At 61.2% G+C, this 17,769-nt stretch overlaps 1 protein-coding gene across 2 annotated transcripts in view; it reads right to left on the reverse strand.

Moving 5' to 3' along the window:
• CCDC50 (coiled-coil domain containing 50) overlaps nucleotides 1–15,747 on the reverse strand; it is a 28,117-nt gene extending 12,370 nt beyond the window's left edge. For both annotated transcript variants that reach the window (XM_077347995.1, XM_077347996.1), the window contains exons 1-5: nucleotides 15,626–15,747; nucleotides 5,788–5,850; nucleotides 4,755–4,884; nucleotides 3,519–3,609; nucleotides 1,899–2,022 (exon numbers count right to left, since the gene is read on the reverse strand). In XM_077347995.1, coding sequence (XP_077204110.1) covers nucleotides 1,899–2,022; nucleotides 3,519–3,609; nucleotides 4,755–4,884; nucleotides 5,788–5,850; nucleotides 15,626–15,674 — 457 coding nt within the window. In that variant the 5' untranslated portion in view covers nucleotides 15,675–15,747. The remainder of the gene's footprint in view (nucleotides 1–1,898; nucleotides 2,023–3,518; nucleotides 3,610–4,754; nucleotides 4,885–5,787; nucleotides 5,851–15,625) is intronic.
• Between the last annotated feature and the right edge of the window lie 2,022 nt (nucleotides 15,748–17,769).

A 17,769-nucleotide genomic window follows, 5' to 3' on the forward strand; every position in this document is an offset into this window, starting at 1 on the left:
AGTTCCTCTGCAGGGCCAGCCACAGGGCAGAGAGGCCGAGGCCTTCCCCTGAGAAGACCCTCAGAAGAGCCCTGCTGGGTCAGGCCAGGGAGGGTCCCTCCAGTCCAGCCTCCCGTCTCACACAAGGGCCAGCCAGTTCCTCTGCAGGGCCAGCCACAGGGCAGAGAGGCCGAGGCCTTCTTAAGGACATCAGGAGAGCCCTGCTGGGTCAGGCCAGGGAGGTTCCTCTCTAGGGCCAGCATAGAGGCCACTGGTTGGGTCCAGCAGGGCTCTTGCTATGTTCTTATAGCGTCCTTGGCCTCTATGTCCTGCTGTTGGCCCTCCAGTGGAACTGACTGTCCACCTTGTGGGACAGGAGGCTGGACAAGATGGGCCCCGTTGGTGTCATCCAGCAGGCCCCTTCTGATGTTGCTGGGAATTGCTGGCTGGGGTAGCCTTCGAGAGTAAAGGAAAGATCACCTAGGCATGCGGGGGAAGGGGAAGGACACAGGCCAGCGACCCCCTGGAGATTTCTGCACAGGGGCTGGAAAGGCCTGGGGAAGGCGGCCAGAGGCCAGAGCAGAGGCTGCAGTTAGCCCCACCTTGCAGAGCTCCCACCCTCTTTCGGCAACTAAGGAGGATTGTAATAGGTTGGGGTTAATGTATTTTAACGTGGCTTATTGTGGGGGTTTTTATTCTGTAACTTGCCACGAGCCAGCGAGTCCGGCTCTGCATGGCAACCTGTCATTCCACGGTGGTCTCCCATTCAATCGTTAATCCCGAGGAGATTCGGAGGTCTGAGGAGCTCAGATGAGCCTCATCCTGATCAGAGTAGGGCGATAAGGACCAAGCCCAAGGGCATGGCTGGCAGACACCGCAGGGCCCCTGGACACTTCCCGCCCAAGAATCGACCTGGGCCGACCCTGCCTGGCTGCCGAGGCCTGACGGGGTGACCAAACTGACCCTGAGAGGCCCAGAGGACCTGATTTCCCGCAAGGCAGCCTCTGTGGGTTCCCGGCAGACAGGCTCACTCAGTCGGGCGTGGTGTGATCAGGAAGATCTCTCCTGCAACTCCGGAAAAGGGCAAGGGGGGCTGGGACACGCCACCGTTTTGCGGGGGAAAGCGGAGACCCAGGAAGCCGGAGGGCCCCCAAAAGGCACCCCCTGCAAGCTATAGAGGAAGCCTTCGGATCCAAAGCGGTGCGAAGCTGGGGAGGCCACCAGCGCAGGCGGCGAAGGCAAAGGAGCTGCCCCATTTCGTGCGTCATGAAAGACCTTGCGGCCGGAGCTCCCTTCATCCCAAAGCGATCCCGGAGGAGCAAAGGCGGGTCAGAGCGCATCGCGGCTCCTTGCAGGTTCCAGTCTCGTGACACAATCTTCCCAAAGACGACGGCAGGCGGTGAACGGAGACGCATTTCGGCATCTCGGGAGCCCCTGGGCCCATGCTGCGTGCCAGAGCTGCTCTTCGGACCCCTTCCGGAGCACGGCCGCTCAGTTCCTGAGGCACCCCCAAGGCCTGACGAAAGCAAGCTGCCCAGTCTGCGCCACTGACCGGCCTCTGTGGCCACTTCGCCCACCACCGCGGTATGCGCTCCCAAGCAAGCCTTCCACCAGCAGCACAACTCCAGCAAGCCCCGAGAGGCCAGACCCCAAAGACCTCAAGAAAGGCAGAAGCAGCAGCAGCAGCTGCAGAAGAGCTCCGCCCGACACGGGGGCCCAGCAGCCAGGAGCCCCCCCTCCCCCCCCCCCCCGGAGGCAGCCTTCAGCACCCCCTCCCCCTGCTGCAGGGCTTCCGGAGAAGGCCCCCTCTGCTCAGAGGCCTCACCCCGCAGCGAGGGGGGCTGCAGACCTCCCGCTGCCCACATGAAGGACTGCGGGGCTGAACTCAGAGCTTCTTGCCCCTGGAGCCGCACGCTCACCTCTGCTGTCTTGGTAGAAACCTTCCTCGTAAGGGCTGGGCCTCAAGGGCTCTGCGGATGGGGTCGGCTTCTTCCGCCTCTTTTCTTCCCGGAGTTCCTTCTGTTGGAGAATCCGGGCAATGTCCTACAGAAGGAAAAGGGAGGCATGGAGCAGGAAGGGACCACGAGGACCATCTAGTCCAACCCCCTGATCAATGCAGGAAACTCACAACGGCCTGCCCCCCTCCACTTCCCCCATGACCCCAATTTAGGTCCAGAGGAAACCCAAAAGCCTCCTCAATCCCTGGCCCAATCCCACCCGTGGGAAGATTCCTTCCAGCGTTAGATCCACGCGTGGGTTCGCCCCTTCCTGCCCTCCCTCTCGCCATCTGCCGAAATCCACAGGAGCTTTGCTGCTGCATCTAGCCTCTGCTGAGAAACCTTCCAGGAAGGGAGCCCCCCACCTCCCGAGGAAGCCTGTTCTAGGGGTGTGCTTCGGCTGGGTTCGGCCCCCTCGGCCACCACAGAAACCCGAGGGGGTGAGCTCCTGCCGAAGCACACCTCCCTCCCCCTGCACCAATGAGCTCGCTGGCAGGAAGTTCTCCCCAAGGGGTAGCTGAAAACCTCTGCCTTAACTCCCATCTGTGGGTTCTCCTCTGGGATGGCAGAAAACAACTCCCCTCCACCCTTGACAGGACGGCCCACCCCCGTTGCTAGCGCTGCCCCTCCTGCCCCCCTCCGTGCTCCACCCCACCTTCTGGGACCTGCCAAGATGTCCAGGCTGACCTGTGGCCGGCCGGCTCCCTCCAGCCACGTCCCCCTGGGGAACCCGGCCTGCCTTTCTGCGACTGTGTAACGGGCAGGGCCAGGGTGCCCTTCTGCAAGACCCCTCCAGGTCACTTGGAACCATCTCAGCCTCTGCCATTAGAAGCAGGGCTGCGTTTGGGAGGGGGGCAGAGCGCCCCAAACGTAAACGGCCTCGCTCAGGTGTCTTCCTTAACCTGCCGTTTTCCATGTTGTTCGATTTCTCAGTACAATCTTTCAAAGGACACATTACTCCCGTGCCCGTCCCCCCCCCCCCCCCGCCTATTCGTTTTGCAGCCACCCGGTGGAGTGTAGAAAGTGTCGGACTGGGACCCAGGTTCGAATTCTCACTTTTGCCATGGGAGCTGGCCGGGTGACCTGAGGCCAGTCACAGACACTCCACCTCACCTCCCTCACAAGGGTGTTCTCGGGAGAACATGGAGGAGTGATGGGAGCCTCTTTGGAAAAATGGGAGATCAATAAGTAATTTGTTTTTGGCAGGAAGGAGAACAATCTGATCTGTGTCCAGCGGGACAAAACAGTGGCCAGCTCTGGCAGCTGGGCAGCTGCGGAGGCACCGCTCCCCTAAGCGAGGGGAGCCGCAGGGGATGCCCACGAACATCGTCACATCCCCCCAGATCCTGCCCCAAGCCCGGCAAGCGGCCGGCAGCAAATGTCTCCCTGCAGCGGGAGCTGGAGCAGCTACAGGATGGTGCGTGGCCGCCTCCTCCTTCCCGGCTCCCGAAATAGTCTCGTTTGACCTTTTGCAGCAGCTTCCGGATGGGGCTCTCTCCGCTCTACGCCACCCACAGCAGCCGGCCCTGCCTCTGCGCTCACCTCGTCGTCTTCCTCCTGCCGCCGCCTCTGCTCTGCTTCGAAGACCAGCTTGACTTGAATTTCCTGAGCAATCTCACAGTCCTGCTGCTCTCTGGGGGACGCAAAGCGGGGGGGGGGGGTGGAGAGGTCAGGAGGGGCTCCAGCATGCGGATGGGAAGGAACATGCAGAGACAGAGACAGAGACAGAGAGAGAGAGAGAGAGAGAGAGAGAGAGAGAGAAGCATCTCCAGCTCAGCCGGCAGGAGAGGAGGCGGAGAGGGGACAGGAGGCTCTCCTGGAGTAGCTGAAAGGCTGTCCCTGGGAGGAGGGCAGGGAAAGGTTCCTGGGAAGACCTGCAGGAAGGGGCTTAAAAGTATGTGGAGAACGATATCGGCTAGATACCAGGGGAAAGGTTTCACAGTCAGAGTAGTTCAGCCGTGGAAGGGGCTGCCTCAGGAGGTGGGGAGCTCCCCCTCTCTGGCCGCCTTCAAGCAGCGGCTGGACAGACCCCTTTCATAGACCCCCCCGCCCTCGATATTTAGGTGGTCCTATTCTACGAGTGGCTTAGAGCCATCCCTGCGGGTCCTCTGCTCTGCTGCCAACAGGGAGAAGATGGGCCTCCGTGTGAGTCTGCCTGGGGCAGCAGGAAAGAGCCGGAGTCCAGGAGTACCTGAATGAGGAACCAAATTTGTGCCAGGAGAGGAGCTTCTGTGAGTCACAGCTCACTCCTTCAGAAAGCTCACTTCTCCCGAGAGCTCCTCCCGTGCCCCAGACTGTGTGAGTCTCTCGGGTGCTGCTGGGCTCTGGCCCTCTCCTCCTCTGCAGACAGACTCACTCAGGCACCCCTCTTGACCCGTCTCCAGGGAAGGCTCCCCACTGAGTCGCACAGAATGGGAATCCAGGTGAAGACGTGAGCCGCGACTCGCAAAAACTTCCCCCCGGCCCTAAATCTGTGTCGCCTTTAAGGTGCTGCTGGCCTCTGGCTCTTTGCTAAAGGGAAAGGCCCCTCCAGAAGGCCCCTCCAGAGGTTCAAGCAGAGCTTCTGCCGGCTCCGTGGCCCCTGCCCGGACATCCTGCAGCAGCCACCCAGCCTGGGGCTGCTCCCATCTCCTTGTGACGAATTCCAGAGATGCTCACATGCTCAGAAAGGCAGAGAAGCACCGCCTTAAGCAAACCAGGAGCTCAGCACAGGGGGAGAGCATGCAGAAGGGGCAGTGTGCAGACTGCCATGCAGTGGCTGCCCCCCGCCCCACTCACATGTTTTTGTGGTGTTCCTGGACGCGGCTGTGCGCCTTGCGGTTCTCTTCTTCCTGCAGCTGCTTTGCTACCTGCAGGTCATTCTGCACCAGGCGGTTGCGCTGGATGTTGGTCGCCAAGTGATGCTCGACTGCAAGGGAAGGAGAACATGGGCAATGAGGCCATGGGTCCAGGAGGGCCCTCAGCACCTCTGCCGGCATCCCAAGGGAGGCCCTGCTCTGCCTGTGGCTGCTTTGGGGGGGGGCAGAGGGGGGAGACCACTGGCTAAGACCCCACTCTCCTCAGTGGCCGCTTTGGTCTTGAGCACTTTCGCAGGGTGGTGTCTGAACAACATTTGGCAGCACAACAGAAGAGACGGCGCATGAACGCTGGCAGCTGCCCTCTTCTGCCTTCTCAGGGGGGCAGTGGCCCTCCCGGGTCTCAGGCAGAGAAGGGTCTTCCCCATCACCTCCTGCCTGGTCCCTTTCAACTGGGAAGAACAGGGATTGAATCTGAAATCTTCGGCAGGACAAGCAGGTGCTCTGCCACTGAGCCACCCCCTCCCCAAGCCCCCCAACCACAACCCCCTGGCCAGGAAAAATGACAAAAAGCACCTAGAAGGAAACAGCTCCCCAGTCACTGATGCGCATCCCCAGTCACTCTGCATCCAAAGCGCACATCATGCTCCAGTCATTAGGAGCAGCACTAGAGTCTGCGCACTTCTCTGCCATCCAGTCTTAGGGACAGGGCCACACCTCGGCTAAAGCGTTCCCAGGACAGGAGGCAGCTCCACCGGAAGCTCGGTTTTATAAAAAGGGAAAAAATCCACCCCTTGGGCTGCAGAGCGACCCCCAAATGAAAGGTGGCCATGCCCACTGCAGCACTGGAGGGCAGCTGAAGCCGTTTTCCCGGGTGCGTGGGTGGGGATCAGGGCCTTCCGTGCTTCCCCTCGTGACAGGCTCAATTAGAACCCTGCAGAGCACATGGAGCTACAATAGGAAACATCACTTGCTACAGGCGGGAAATCCAGCTTCTGCAGCTTGGTGGGACGTACTTTCCTGTTCTTGCAGGTTGTGGGCCAACGTGTGATCCTCCAGGATGGCAAAGTCCCGGCAAACTGTGGGAGGAAAGCAGAGAGAGGGCGGCTGGTCAGGAGAAGGGAACACAAAGCAACCAGATGTCTCGTGTGTGTGTGTGTGTGTGTGTGTGTGCTTCCTTCCCAGTATCCCCTCCCTGCCTGCACCAGGCCTTCACTGTGGCGGGAGCTCAGTGCATCTTCTCCCATATGCAGCCAGCTGCATGAGATAGGGCCAGTCCCCGTTCTCTCAGAGCTCTCTCACCCCACTTCCCTCACAAGATGTCCGTCGTGGGGAGAGGAAGGGAAGGCGAACGTCAGCCGCTCGGAGACTCCTTCAGGTAGTAGAAAGCAGGGGACAAAAAAACAACTCTTGAGAGCCAGCTCAGTTAAGAGTGGCCGCCCCTCATCTGGAGAACCGAGTTCAATTCACCACTCCCCTCCTCCACGTGCAGGCAGCTAGATGACCTTGGCCTAGTCACAGTTCTCTCGGGGCTCTCTCAGCCCCACCTGCCTCACAGGGTGCCTGTCTACTGTGGGGAGAGGAATGGCGAGCCACTTGGAGACTCCTCTGGGGAGAGAAAAGCGGGATGCAAAAAGCCAGCTCTTCTTCTCCTTCCTTTCTAGAGCCCACAAGGGGAACGTGCAGAACGGAAAGAGGGACCAGCCATTCCGCTGTGCAACTTAATTACGTAGATGAGCCCCAATTTCCCCTCAGAGCGCCTGTTGAAGCACATTCTTTCAAATGGGCAAGAGGTCGCTGTTGGCAGGAGGGCTGCCCTCTGTGCCCCCCGCCCTCTGAAGGCCGGCAGCCAGCAGCCACCAAAAGAGCCTGTCCTCAGGCGCCCCTTGGCCGGGGGCTGGCCTCCCAAACAGAGCTTTTAAATATGTTTATCTCCCACCTTCTCCCTCACTGAGATCCAAGGTGGCCTTCTCACCCTGCACCCTCCCTCCCCTTGATCAGCACAGGAAAAGCCGAGGGAGAGCGGCAGGCCCCAGGTCATCTGGAGAGCTTCCATGCCATAGCGGGAATTTGAACTCAGCTCTCCTACGCTTCAGTTTGACACCCCAGCTTTCTCAACAAGGCCTTCATGAACCCTGGGGTTTCTGGATGGCCCCGAGGGGTTTCCTGAGTGCGTGGGAGTAATTGATTTTTTTTACATATTTTTAGAATTTGTTAAGCATTTATCGTGCGATGAGACCACGTATGGGCATGTCCACCTGCAGCTCCCAAAACGTCCACTGATGGGCCTGGAAGGGGCAGGAAGGGGAGGGGTCCCGGGTGGGCATTTCCTCAGCTCTGCTTCCCACCCATGTTCTGCAGGATGGAGCCACTGCTGGGGTTTCGTGAGGCCCGAAGAACGTTTCGGGGGTTTCTCAGCAGTCGAAAAAGCTCAGAAAGGCTGCTCTAACCTCTACGCCCCCCCAGCAGCGGCTTCCCTGGCAGCAGCATCTCAAGGTGCAGGGAGGAAATGCTGTCTCCAGCCCAGGTCTGCAGTCAACAATGTGCAAATGACTATTCTGTGGCTAAATTTTCAGAACTTGCAATTGCATCCTCCTTCTGCAGGGACCCTGCTCAGCCTCCAAGATTGGACTAGACGGACTGCGGCAGGCAGAAGAGGTGGGCTGCCCTCCCCTGCCCCTTTGCAGCAGCTCTGGGGCTCCTGGGGCTCCCTGTACAGAAGCTTCCTTGCTGGCTTCCCACCCAAGTGCTGACCAGGCCCCCGGCTGCTTGGCTTCTGAGCGCTGGTGCTGCTGGGCCGGCCTGGGCTCTCTGGGTCTCGTCCCGTTTGGCGTTCCAGGGGCCTGCGATGGGCCCCAAGGGCTGCTACCCCCAGAGAAACAGGGGGCCTGCCTCCCAGCCCAACCCACAAGTCACCCCACTGGGGACGGGGAGGCCGCCTGGCAGCTGCCCACAACCTTCGTAGCCAAGCCAGGCGGGGAAAGAAGGCGGCCCTTGTATTTGCTCAGTGAGCACGGAGCACATTCCCTCCTGGGCCCGCACGTCCTCACGCTGTCCTAGCCGGCCTGCGCGGGGGGAGCCCTGGCTGGGTGCCCCAAAGCCCCCCAGAGGACCTTCCTGGAGTCCTGCGCTCGGGACAAGGAGCCCATGGATGGGCACTCTCGCCTGGACCCTCGCACCCGTGCCTCCTGGGAGGCCTCGGCCGAGGAACGTCGGAAAAGCCCTGCCGGGTCAGACCAGAACTCGTGGGCCCTCCGTGGAAATGATGAGCAGCAGGCTCAGAGCAGGTCTCAGGCAGGCCTTCTTCGCCCACGTGGAACTCACGGGCCCAGGCAATGGGGCAGCGTCAAGAGGGGAGGGGCCTGGATGAACATCTGGAGCAGAGGCCACAAGGTCTAGCCAGGGGTGGCCAAACGCTGGCTCTCCACATGTCCACGGATGGGTTCATGGTTGAACACCCTGTTTGGGGAAGAGGAGATCCGTATTCTTGGTGCCGGGGGTGGGGGGACCACCACAGTTCTGGTCCTGCAGGTGGATCTCCTGAGGGCACCTGGGGTGTGGCCATGTGGGACTGGGTGGGCCAAGGGCCTGATCCAACATGGCTTCTCTAATGCTCTTGTGTCTGGGGCAGGGATGCTCTGCCTTCTTGGTGCTTGGGGGGGCCTCAGTGGGGGGGGGGCTTCTGGACTTCTGGCCCCACTGGTGGACCTCCTGATGGCCCCTGGGGTTTGGCCACTGGAAGCAGGAAGACTCGCCAAGGTAGACTGAGCTGAAAAGCTGCTTGAGGACAGCAGGGCCTACAGACCGGGGTGGAAAGGGCAGGCCCAGGCACAAGTTCCTTCATCTCAGCTGCGTTATTTACAGTCCGCCCTGGCCTGGATGGCCCGATCCCACCGGAAGGTCAGGAGGGTCAGCCCTGGTTAGGACCTGGATGGGAGGCCACCGAGGAAGTCTGGGGGACACTGTGAAGAGGTCGGCACCGGCAAGCCCCCCCCCGGCCTTGAAAACCCCACAGGGTCACGGACCCGGCTGTAATCCAAGGACACTTTAGAACAGGAGTAGTCAAAGTGTGGCCCTCCAGATGTCCATGGACTACAATTCCCATGAGCCCCTGCCAGTGAATGGGCAGTGAATGCTGGCAGGGGCTCATGGGAATTGTAGTCCATGGACATCTGGAGGGCCGCACTTTGACTACCCCTGCTTTAGAAGAAGACTTGGCTTTTATACCCTGCTTCTCACTGCCCAAAGCGGCTTCCAATCGCCTTCCCTTCCTCTCCCCACAACAGGCACCTTCTGAGGGCTGAGAGCTCTGACAGGACTGACGTGTGAGAGCAGCTCTAACAGGACCATGACTGGCCCAAGGTCACCCAGCTGGCTGCATGTGGAGGAGCAGAGAATCCACCCCGGCTGGCCAGATTAGGAGCTGCCCCTCTGAACCACGATACCAAGCGTTGCAGCCCGCCTTCTGTCTCTGCCGCCAAGGAAGCATCCCCAGAACAGGCCACTGCGATCCACAGGAGGGGACCCCGAGCAGACGGAGCCAGCGGAATTGCCGTGCAGCTGCCCTTCCGCTTCAGGAGGCCAGAGGCTGTGAAGGGCCGGGCCAGGATCCCACCCGCAGGCCTGCTCCAAAGGGCAGGAGAGACACGGCAGAAAGAGCCTTCCCTGCCAAGCCCGCCTCTGAGCCCTGCCAGCCACAGCTTCACCCGTGCCAACTTGGCCTTGATGGGAGAAGCATTTCTGTTCTCGGCGGCCGTGAGAAACAACCTGCCGGCATCAGCCCGGCCTGGCCCGTGGGGGTGGGGCGCTGCAGCACACGGACCCTGCAGCGGGCCAAGGCCCAGGGGGCAAGGACTCTGTGCCAGGGGGCTTGGCCCTCTCTCCACGGCAGGGCCTTCCCCAGCTCATTGACGGGCCGGGGGACCACCCAGCTTCCCTGCCCCTCTGCCATTGCTCCAGCCACGAGGCGCTCCCTTTGGCCCAAGAGCTGGGTGAAAAGTCAGAGGCGCCAGGCAGGGCAGGGCCGGGCCACGATTCTGGAGACGGGAGGCAGGAAGAAAGAGGAGCTTTCCCAAGTGCAGCTGAGCACTGCTGCCGCTCCACACCGGAACTGCAAATGAGTCAGCCCACATTCTTTGGCAGGCAGCATCTGGCCGCCCTCGGGGCTGGCTTCCGCGACAGACGTGAGCTTGAAGACCTGCCGCCCGCCTGCTGCAAGGAGAGATGACAAATGTCTTTCCTGCGCCACCAAGACAGACCGGCTTCTTCCTCCCTCTCTGGGCAGCAACCGCAGGGCGAGGGGCAGATGCAACCGCAGCATCTTCAGGAGGATCATGCTGGCCCTGCCAAGAGCTGGAAGGACTCCTTTCTCGTGCCGGGGGCTGGCTGCCGGTCTTTCACAGCGGGACTGGCTCTCTCAGGCACGGCTTTGGGCCTCCTTATCTCAGGAGGCAGCAGCCAGCTCCCCTCCCGAAAATGCTGTCCAGGAAGTCACCAGCTTCCTTTGTAGCGGCAGCGAGATCCACTCATAGGGGTGGGAGGCCGACTTCCCTTCCTGTTGGTAAACTCCTGGCCTGGGAAGCATAAACTGTGCAAAACCATGAGAGGAACAATGCCCTCCTGGAAGCCCCCCCCCCCAGCCCCCCATCAGAAGGGAGTCTGGCAACAAGACCGTGCCCAAGACAAGCCACGGAGGGGGATTCATCCAGCCACACAATCCTTCTGCCTCCTGTCACGGGCAAGCCGGTCACCAGGCCGGATCATTTGTGCCTTACTTACGGATCCAATCCACGTCTTTGAACAAGAGGTTCTCAAAGCAAAACACCCAGAAGTCAATTCTAAAGATCCAAACCACTGAGACAGGCCTGGATGCAACCTGATTATGTCCATGCAACATGGCTGCAATGCTACGCTCAAGACTGCCTTAGCAATGGGGTGCAGTTGCCACACTGCAGTTAAGAACATCAGAAGAACCCTGATGCATCACAGAATCCTCACAACCCTATCGCTGTTCCACTGTCACCTGCCACCCCCTTGAACCTTCACAGAATCAGCCTCTCCATCAGATGGCTCTCCAGCCTCACACCAGTGAAGGTACATCGGCATCTAGTCCAGCCCCCCGTCTCACCCAGGGGCCAGCCAGGTCCCCTGGAGGGCCAACAAAAGAGTGGGGAGGCCAGGGCCTTCTCCTGATGCTGCCCCTGTATAGGGGGGTTCAGAGGCGCATGGCCTCGGACTGACTAATCTGATTGCACTTGCTGGTGTGGGGGAGGACTCTGCAGTGGGTTCCCTCAGGCCTCCTCAGCCCAGGGCTGGTTTGGTTTAAAAGCAGCTTAAAGTCAAGCCTGGGAACACCAGACTAAATCAGCCTGACGCCAAAAGCACACAAGGCATCTTAAAGACCAACAAAGTTTTATCCGAGTTATAAGCTTATCTGCAGGCTTAAGAATACCCAATTGCTGTGCTGACGGCACAACAAGTAACTGGCCCTGCATGAGGGAGTGGGCACTCCCCCACTGAGGGCCAATCGCGGGATTTCCTCCTGGGCCGCCTCCTTCTTCCTGCCACTTTTAGGCACTTAGGAGGGTGGAAGAAGAGGGGGCCTCGCTCTGTGGCCCCGCTGATGGGAAGCCTTCCTGCCCCCGCAGGGCACCTCGACCGGCTGTGCCCCTGCTCTTCCGCCCCCTCCGGCCAGTGGGGGGGGGCAGAGACCTCCTGCTTACTGCCCCTTTGGGGGCCCATTCATAAAATGGGCTTTGATACCAGCACCTTGACTAAAACTGGTCTTCAAGTTTGTTCTGCTGATTCAGATCAAGAGGGCCCCCCCCCCCGCCTGAATCGATGCAAACAAAATGCTGCTTTGTTTCCGCCCAGCCCTGGGATGGACGGTCCACGGGGGCCGGCAGACCCCCTTTCTCTCTCAAGGACGTGCTCCTCGCTAGGCCTCTCCGCAGACTCCCGCTCGGGAATCAGCACTGCAAAGGCAGAGGTCGATAGGAGTATTTACCGACTGCCTTGCTCCTGCTGTTGGCCACCAGGCCTCATCTGCAGTGAGAGGCTCCTTCCTGGGCAGCCGGGCTGGCTTCCCGTCCGACTGGGGGACGCTCTGGGTTGCCTTCCTCCCCCACCCCTGCAACATCCCCCAAACAGGCCGGCAGCCGCCTGCGTCACAAACACACTTGGACAGCAGTGAGGCCAGAGCAGGGATCCCAGCCGGGGGTCAGTGAGCCCTGGGGGACCGCGGGAGTTCTGAGGGGGGCCCAGGAGCTCTGGAGGGCATGGTATGGGGCACGGGGTGGGGTGGGGGGTCTGGGCTGCCTTCTCGGCTCCAACTCTTCTTTCCGGCCTACGTAAACATGCAAACACCGCAGCCGGCAAAGACATAAACTGAGTGTCTGTGAAACAAACCTTGTTTCCAATAATACAAACTACCACGACCAACAATGGCTAGAAAACACACCACGTGTAAACAATCCATTAAAAAGCCTCCGGTTCGAGGTCTTTCTCAGCCAGAGGAGCCTGCTTAGGAAGTTCATGGACAGCAATCCAGGGCTACGTTTGCCCCACCGCGCCCCACTGGAGGTCCCGCTCCCCTTGGGACGGATCCCCCATGCTCCATCCGCAGAGCCATGCCTGCCAGAAGCGCAACCTGGGGCCTCGGAGGGTGCCAGCCCCCTCTTTGCAGACCCCCGAGGCTGGTGGAGGCCAGGCAGGATTTCAGCCCAGACCAGGCTGAGAGGCTGGCCAAGAGACCCCCAGCCCCACGGGGGCTTCCAGGGCAGGCACAAAGGGAGCCCTCCCTCCCTCCCTCCCTCCCCTCGGCCAGGCTCTGAAGGGAGGGACAGCTGCCGAGTGCCCGGCTGCTCTGCCCCACGGGGAGGACTCCAGTGCCCTTTGCCCGCACAAACAAAGAGGCAGGGAGGCAGGGAGGGAGGGAGGGGAGACTCCCGCCGCTGCCTGCACCAGAGGGTTGCCCTGGTGACGGCCATGACTCCACGCCGCCGGCTGGCTCCTTGGCCCATTGTTTGGCCTCAGGGGCCTGCTGGCAAGTGGGCCTCCCGGCCTCCAGGTCTGCAGGACTCCCAGGCTGATTCAAGCACCATGAAACCCCCTTTCCCACCATTGCAGGGGGAAGCAATCAGCTGGAAGGGCAAAAGGTACTTTTCTGCACAGGCCCCAAATCTCCCTGGCCCATGGGACCGGGGGAGATTTCCTTGCTTGATGCAGAGTTCAGAATACACGCCAAGCCCCCTCCCAAGAAACCCCCTGGCTTCAGCTAAACCTTCTGGCTTCCCTCGCAAGAACTCAGCAGTGACTCGGGGCTCACAGCTGTGGGGTGTGCCAGTCTCCGGAGGAGTGGTCTGAGGGTAGCCCCCCCCCTCCCCCGTCTGACTGGACTCAAAGTTGGTCCTGATGCTTCCAGCCAACAAGCCGACCCCCCTGAATCTTATGCCTCTTTGGGGGGGGGGGATTTCTAGGCGTGCTCAGGAGGGAGGAGGGATGCTGCCATCGTAGTAATTTGGGGATTAATGCTGATTTCGGGTTGGGATTTACGGGGATATTTTTATATGTCACCTGCCTGGAGTCCCAGGAGGAAGGCGGGCTGTAAATCTAATTAATCAGTGATGAGACCTAAACTCTCCCAGGTGTGCTGCTACTGATCCCTGCAACACACCCACATTCTGGAACTAGTCTGGGGCCTGGTTTGGACTCCCCCCCCCCCGAAAAAAAAACAAACCCCTCCCCTTGGGTGAGTTGAGGAAGCAAAAAAGCCAAATGATCCAGTTATTAGAACACAAAGAAAACATTAAAGTGCCTGCCTTTTTGATGAATGCCGGCCTCCGGGTGGGGCCTGGAGATCTCCCAAAGCTGCAGCTCCTCTCCGGGCAAAGGAGACCGGCTCCCCTGGAGAAGACCCTGGCCTCACATACGGAAAGAGCCCCCTCCCCACAGCCTCCGTCCCCAAATCTGCAGGGATTTCCAGCTCAGGGGTGACCATTGAGCCATTCGGACGTTCTGGGGCCCTGCAGTGAATTCTGTGGCAGGCCAGCAGGACTTGGGCTGGCTACTGGGGGGGGGGGTGTTTCTGCAAACAAAGAACCATCCCCAGCAGGAGAAGAAGCTCCCGGGCACAGGCCCTTCGGGGGGGGGGGGGCTCGATCCACAGCTTTGATGAAAGCCAGGAGTCCTCCTGCTCCTCCTCGTGGTCCTGCCACAGATGCTTCATGGCAACCCCGTGGGGCTTTCAAGGAAAGAGGCCTTCCCACCCCCCACCCCCCCAGGCTTCAAGGCCTTTCCCTCCAGCTCAGCAGCAGCTTGAGGAGGGCACCTTCTAAGAGCCTCCCGGCCTTTTTGCAATGGGGCGGGGAGGGCGGGGCCAAGGAACAGCTGAGGCTTTGTGCCCTCTCTGGGGGCCTCTGCAGCCCCCCCCCCCAGACACACACACACACAGAGGACACAAGGCGGGATCACTGAGACACACAATGGCCCCACTGCCACTTCCCTCCTGCCTCCCAGGAAAGAGAAATTTGGGCAGCTCCCTTTGTCAGAGCCGGGCAGGGGGGGAGGGAGCCCAGTGCCTTCCCCACTGGTGTTCATAGAAATATGGAATTGTTAAAACAAAGTGGGATGGGGTCATCTGGTCCCAACCCCTTGCTCAGTGCAGGATCAGCCTCCAGCATCCAGAAGGATCTGTCCAGCTGCTGCTTGAAGACCGCCAGTGAGGGGGAGCTCCCCACCTCCTTAGGCAGCCCCTTCCACTGCTGAACTAGACTCCTAGAATCCTAGAGTGGGAAGGGGCCATGGAGGCCATCTAGTCTAACCCCCTGCTCAAGGCAGCATCAGCCTCAGGCATCCAGGAGAAGGATCTATCCAACCCCTGCATGAAGACCGCCAGTGAGGGGGAGCTCCCCACCTCCTCAGGCAGCCCCTTCCACTGCTGAACTAGACTCCTAGAGTGGGAAGGGGCAAAAGAGGCCATCTAGTCCACCCCCTGCTCAATGCAGGATCAGCCTGAAGCATCCAGGAGAAGGATCTGTCCAGCCGCTGCTTGAAGACGACCAGTGAGGGGGATTGTAGGAGTCCAGTTCAGCAGGGGAAGGGGCTGCCTAAGGAGGTGGGGAGCTCCCCCTCACTGGCTGGGCAGATGCTGGGGGCTGATCCTGGGACTGCATGGCCTGCCTGGCCCCTTCCTGCTAGCCCCCCAGTGACTTGGAGAGGAGCAACTGCATCTAGTATAAACAAATGACCTTCCTCTTGCATTTCTGCAACGCACCACAGTTTTGCAACACGCCCCGGTGTCCTTCCAGACCGGCCCCAGAACAGGTTGCTGCCAGGAAGCCCAGGCCGGCCCCCCCTCTTTGCCCAGCAGCGGGGTCCAGGCAGGCAGGCAGGCAGGCGGCCGGCGGGGCTCTGGGCGGGGAGGGGGGGCAGGGCCACCCGGCCCAGGCAGAAGGGCCAAGCCCCACCGTGGACCCCCGGATGGGCACAGACCCCCCCCCCCCCGCGCCAGGCGTCGGGCTTCTGCGCTGCAGGAAAAGCCTTGTGCCTTCGTCGTCGCGGAGGGGGGGGGGGCGGAACCAGCGACTGGCCAGTGGGGACAAAGCCAGGGGACCCGGGGCCACCGCGGGCCGGGGGGGGGCTGCGACCAGGGAGCCCCCGAGGGAGGCGGCCGGGCCAGGGGCGGGGTCTCCCGAGGCGCCCCCTCGAGCGCTGCCTTCGCCTTCGCCCCCGCCCCCCTTCGTTGCCTTGTGCAGAGGACAGCGGGAGGCGGCGCGCCACCCCCCCCCCGGGACGCCCGTCCAGCTGCCCTCCGGGGTGCCCCCCGCCCGCCCCCCCCCTCCGCCCCCTCCTCACCCTCCTTGACGCCGGGCAGCTTGGACTGGTCGATGCCGATCTCGGCCATGGCGCCGCCGCCGCCCCGCGCGGGGTCTCCTCCCGAGCAAGCCCGCCGGACGCTCCTCCCTCCCTCCCTCCCTCCTCCCGAGCAGGGGGCGGGGCCGACAGGTGCTCGCCCGCCCTCCCTTCCCCGCGGCATTCTGGGAAACTGAGTCCGGCGCTACTCTGGGCTCGCCCGCCCCCCCCCCATCCCGAATGGCATCCAGGCCAGGCCGCCGGAGTCCCCCCCCCCCTCCTCCCAGCCCCTTTCTCTTCCTCTCCCCCAACAGGCGCCCGGTGAAGTGGGTGGGGCTGAGAGAGCCCGGAGAGAACTGCTCCGTCCCAACAGCGCTAACAGGACTGGGACTGGCCCAAGGTCACCCCGCTGGCTGCAGGAGGAGGAGGAGGGGCGCCCTCCGCTCTTAGCCGCGCCGGCCCCGCTCTGCCCTCCGTGGCTGGCCTTGCTGGGGCCCGGCGGGAGGGGAGGACCCGCCCCCGCCCCGCCCCGCAGCCGCCCCGCGTGCCCAGCGCCCTCCCGACCCATCTCCAGCCAAGCCCTTGGCCGGACCCGCAGGCCTCCCAGCCACAGACCAGACCAGGAAGGACGGCGGTGCCCAGGGCGCTGCCACCCTCCCTGCCACTCATCAAGGGACATGTGCTGCCTCTGGCCCGACACAGAGAGAGAGAGAGGTCCAAGGCCCTGGCCGGGGGGGGGGGGTCTTGACCTCCCCAAAGGGTTGAAGGACGGCCAGCCTCCCAGGGGCCCTGCGATTATAATGGACCTCCAGACTCTTTTCCCCAGAGGAAATGCTGATCGCAGTCCTTTTGTGAAGAAGGCCAGTCCTGGAGCTAGTGCTGGCAGAGTCTGTCAAGGGCAGAGCACCGGCTGCTTCCAGAATAACTTAGCGTCTGTCATGAAGAGAAACAACTACCTACAGGGAGAGGAGAGAAGAGACAGCACTGTTAGCTGTGGTAGGCAGTCATTCTCCTGCGCAACTGCTGTTCTGGAGGCAAGCAGGGAGGAAGTGGGCTCCGAAAGCAGAAGGTCTCCTGCCGAGCCCATCAGGATACAGGAGGAGACGGTTTGAAAATCGTCAGGAAGTTCCTATCCTATCTATGCTAATTATGCATCTCTTTCGGTGCTCCCTGCAGGGCTTAGGAGGGGATAGAGACTGTTCATCCTGGCCCTGCCTTGGCAGGACCCCTTGGCGGGCCAAGAGGCAGGCAGGACCCTTGTGCGCACCTTTGCCCTTTCCCCGCTCCGCCTGTTCTGCATTTTCCAGCGGAAGTGGCATCTCACTCTCCTGCGCCTTCCGCAGGGTCTGGATTTAGAAAGCGCCGTCACAGTCCGGAAAGGAAGCGTGCCTTCAAGGAGGCTTGGCAGAAGCTTATGAAGCTGGAGGGTTTAATGGCTTAATCGGTGCAAATAATCGGCTCAAGCCCTTCCCCGGATTAAGGCCTCCCCCCCCCCTCCAGCTCAGGGTGCCACCAGGTTCACTGCCCTCCCTGCCCTCTGAGCTTTCTGGGGGATTGAAGTGTCTGGGGAGAGGAGCAAGCCTTAAAGTTGCCAAGAGACGGGCTGGGATTTTCAGAGGGAGGCATCCGTGCTGCATCAAACGTGTCTTTTCGGATGCATTTTGCATGAACAATGGCAGAGCATCTCCTCGGCATGCAGAAGGTCCCAGGTTCTATTCCTGGCATCTCTAGTTAGAAGGATCCGGTAGTAGGTGAGGGGAAAGACCTCGCTCTGCCTGAGACCTTGGGGAACGATGCTTTAGGATGCTTTGGGCTGATCCTGTGTTGAGCAGGGGGTTGGACTAGATGGCCTGTATGGCCCCTTCCAACTCCATGATTCTATGAGAGGCTGCGGTCCAGGGGCTGAGCCTCTGCTTGGCCTGCAGAAGGTCCCAAGGTCAATTCCTTGCATCTCCAAGTAAAAAGGACCAGGCAGGAGGGGATGGGAAAGACCATGGAGAGCAGCTGCCGGTCTGAATAGACTAGACTGATTTTGGGAGGGGCCCTGGCTCTGCTTGGCATGCAGAGGTCCCAGGCTCCATCCCCGGCAGCATCTCCATTCCCAAGGACCAGGCAGGAGGGGATGGGGGGAAAACCTTTCTCTGCCC

This window comes from Paroedura picta, chromosome 8 (assembly GCF_049243985.1).
Source record: "Paroedura picta isolate Pp20150507F chromosome 8, Ppicta_v3.0, whole genome shotgun sequence".
NCBI lineage: Eukaryota > Metazoa > Chordata > Lepidosauria > Squamata > Gekkonidae > Paroedura > Paroedura picta.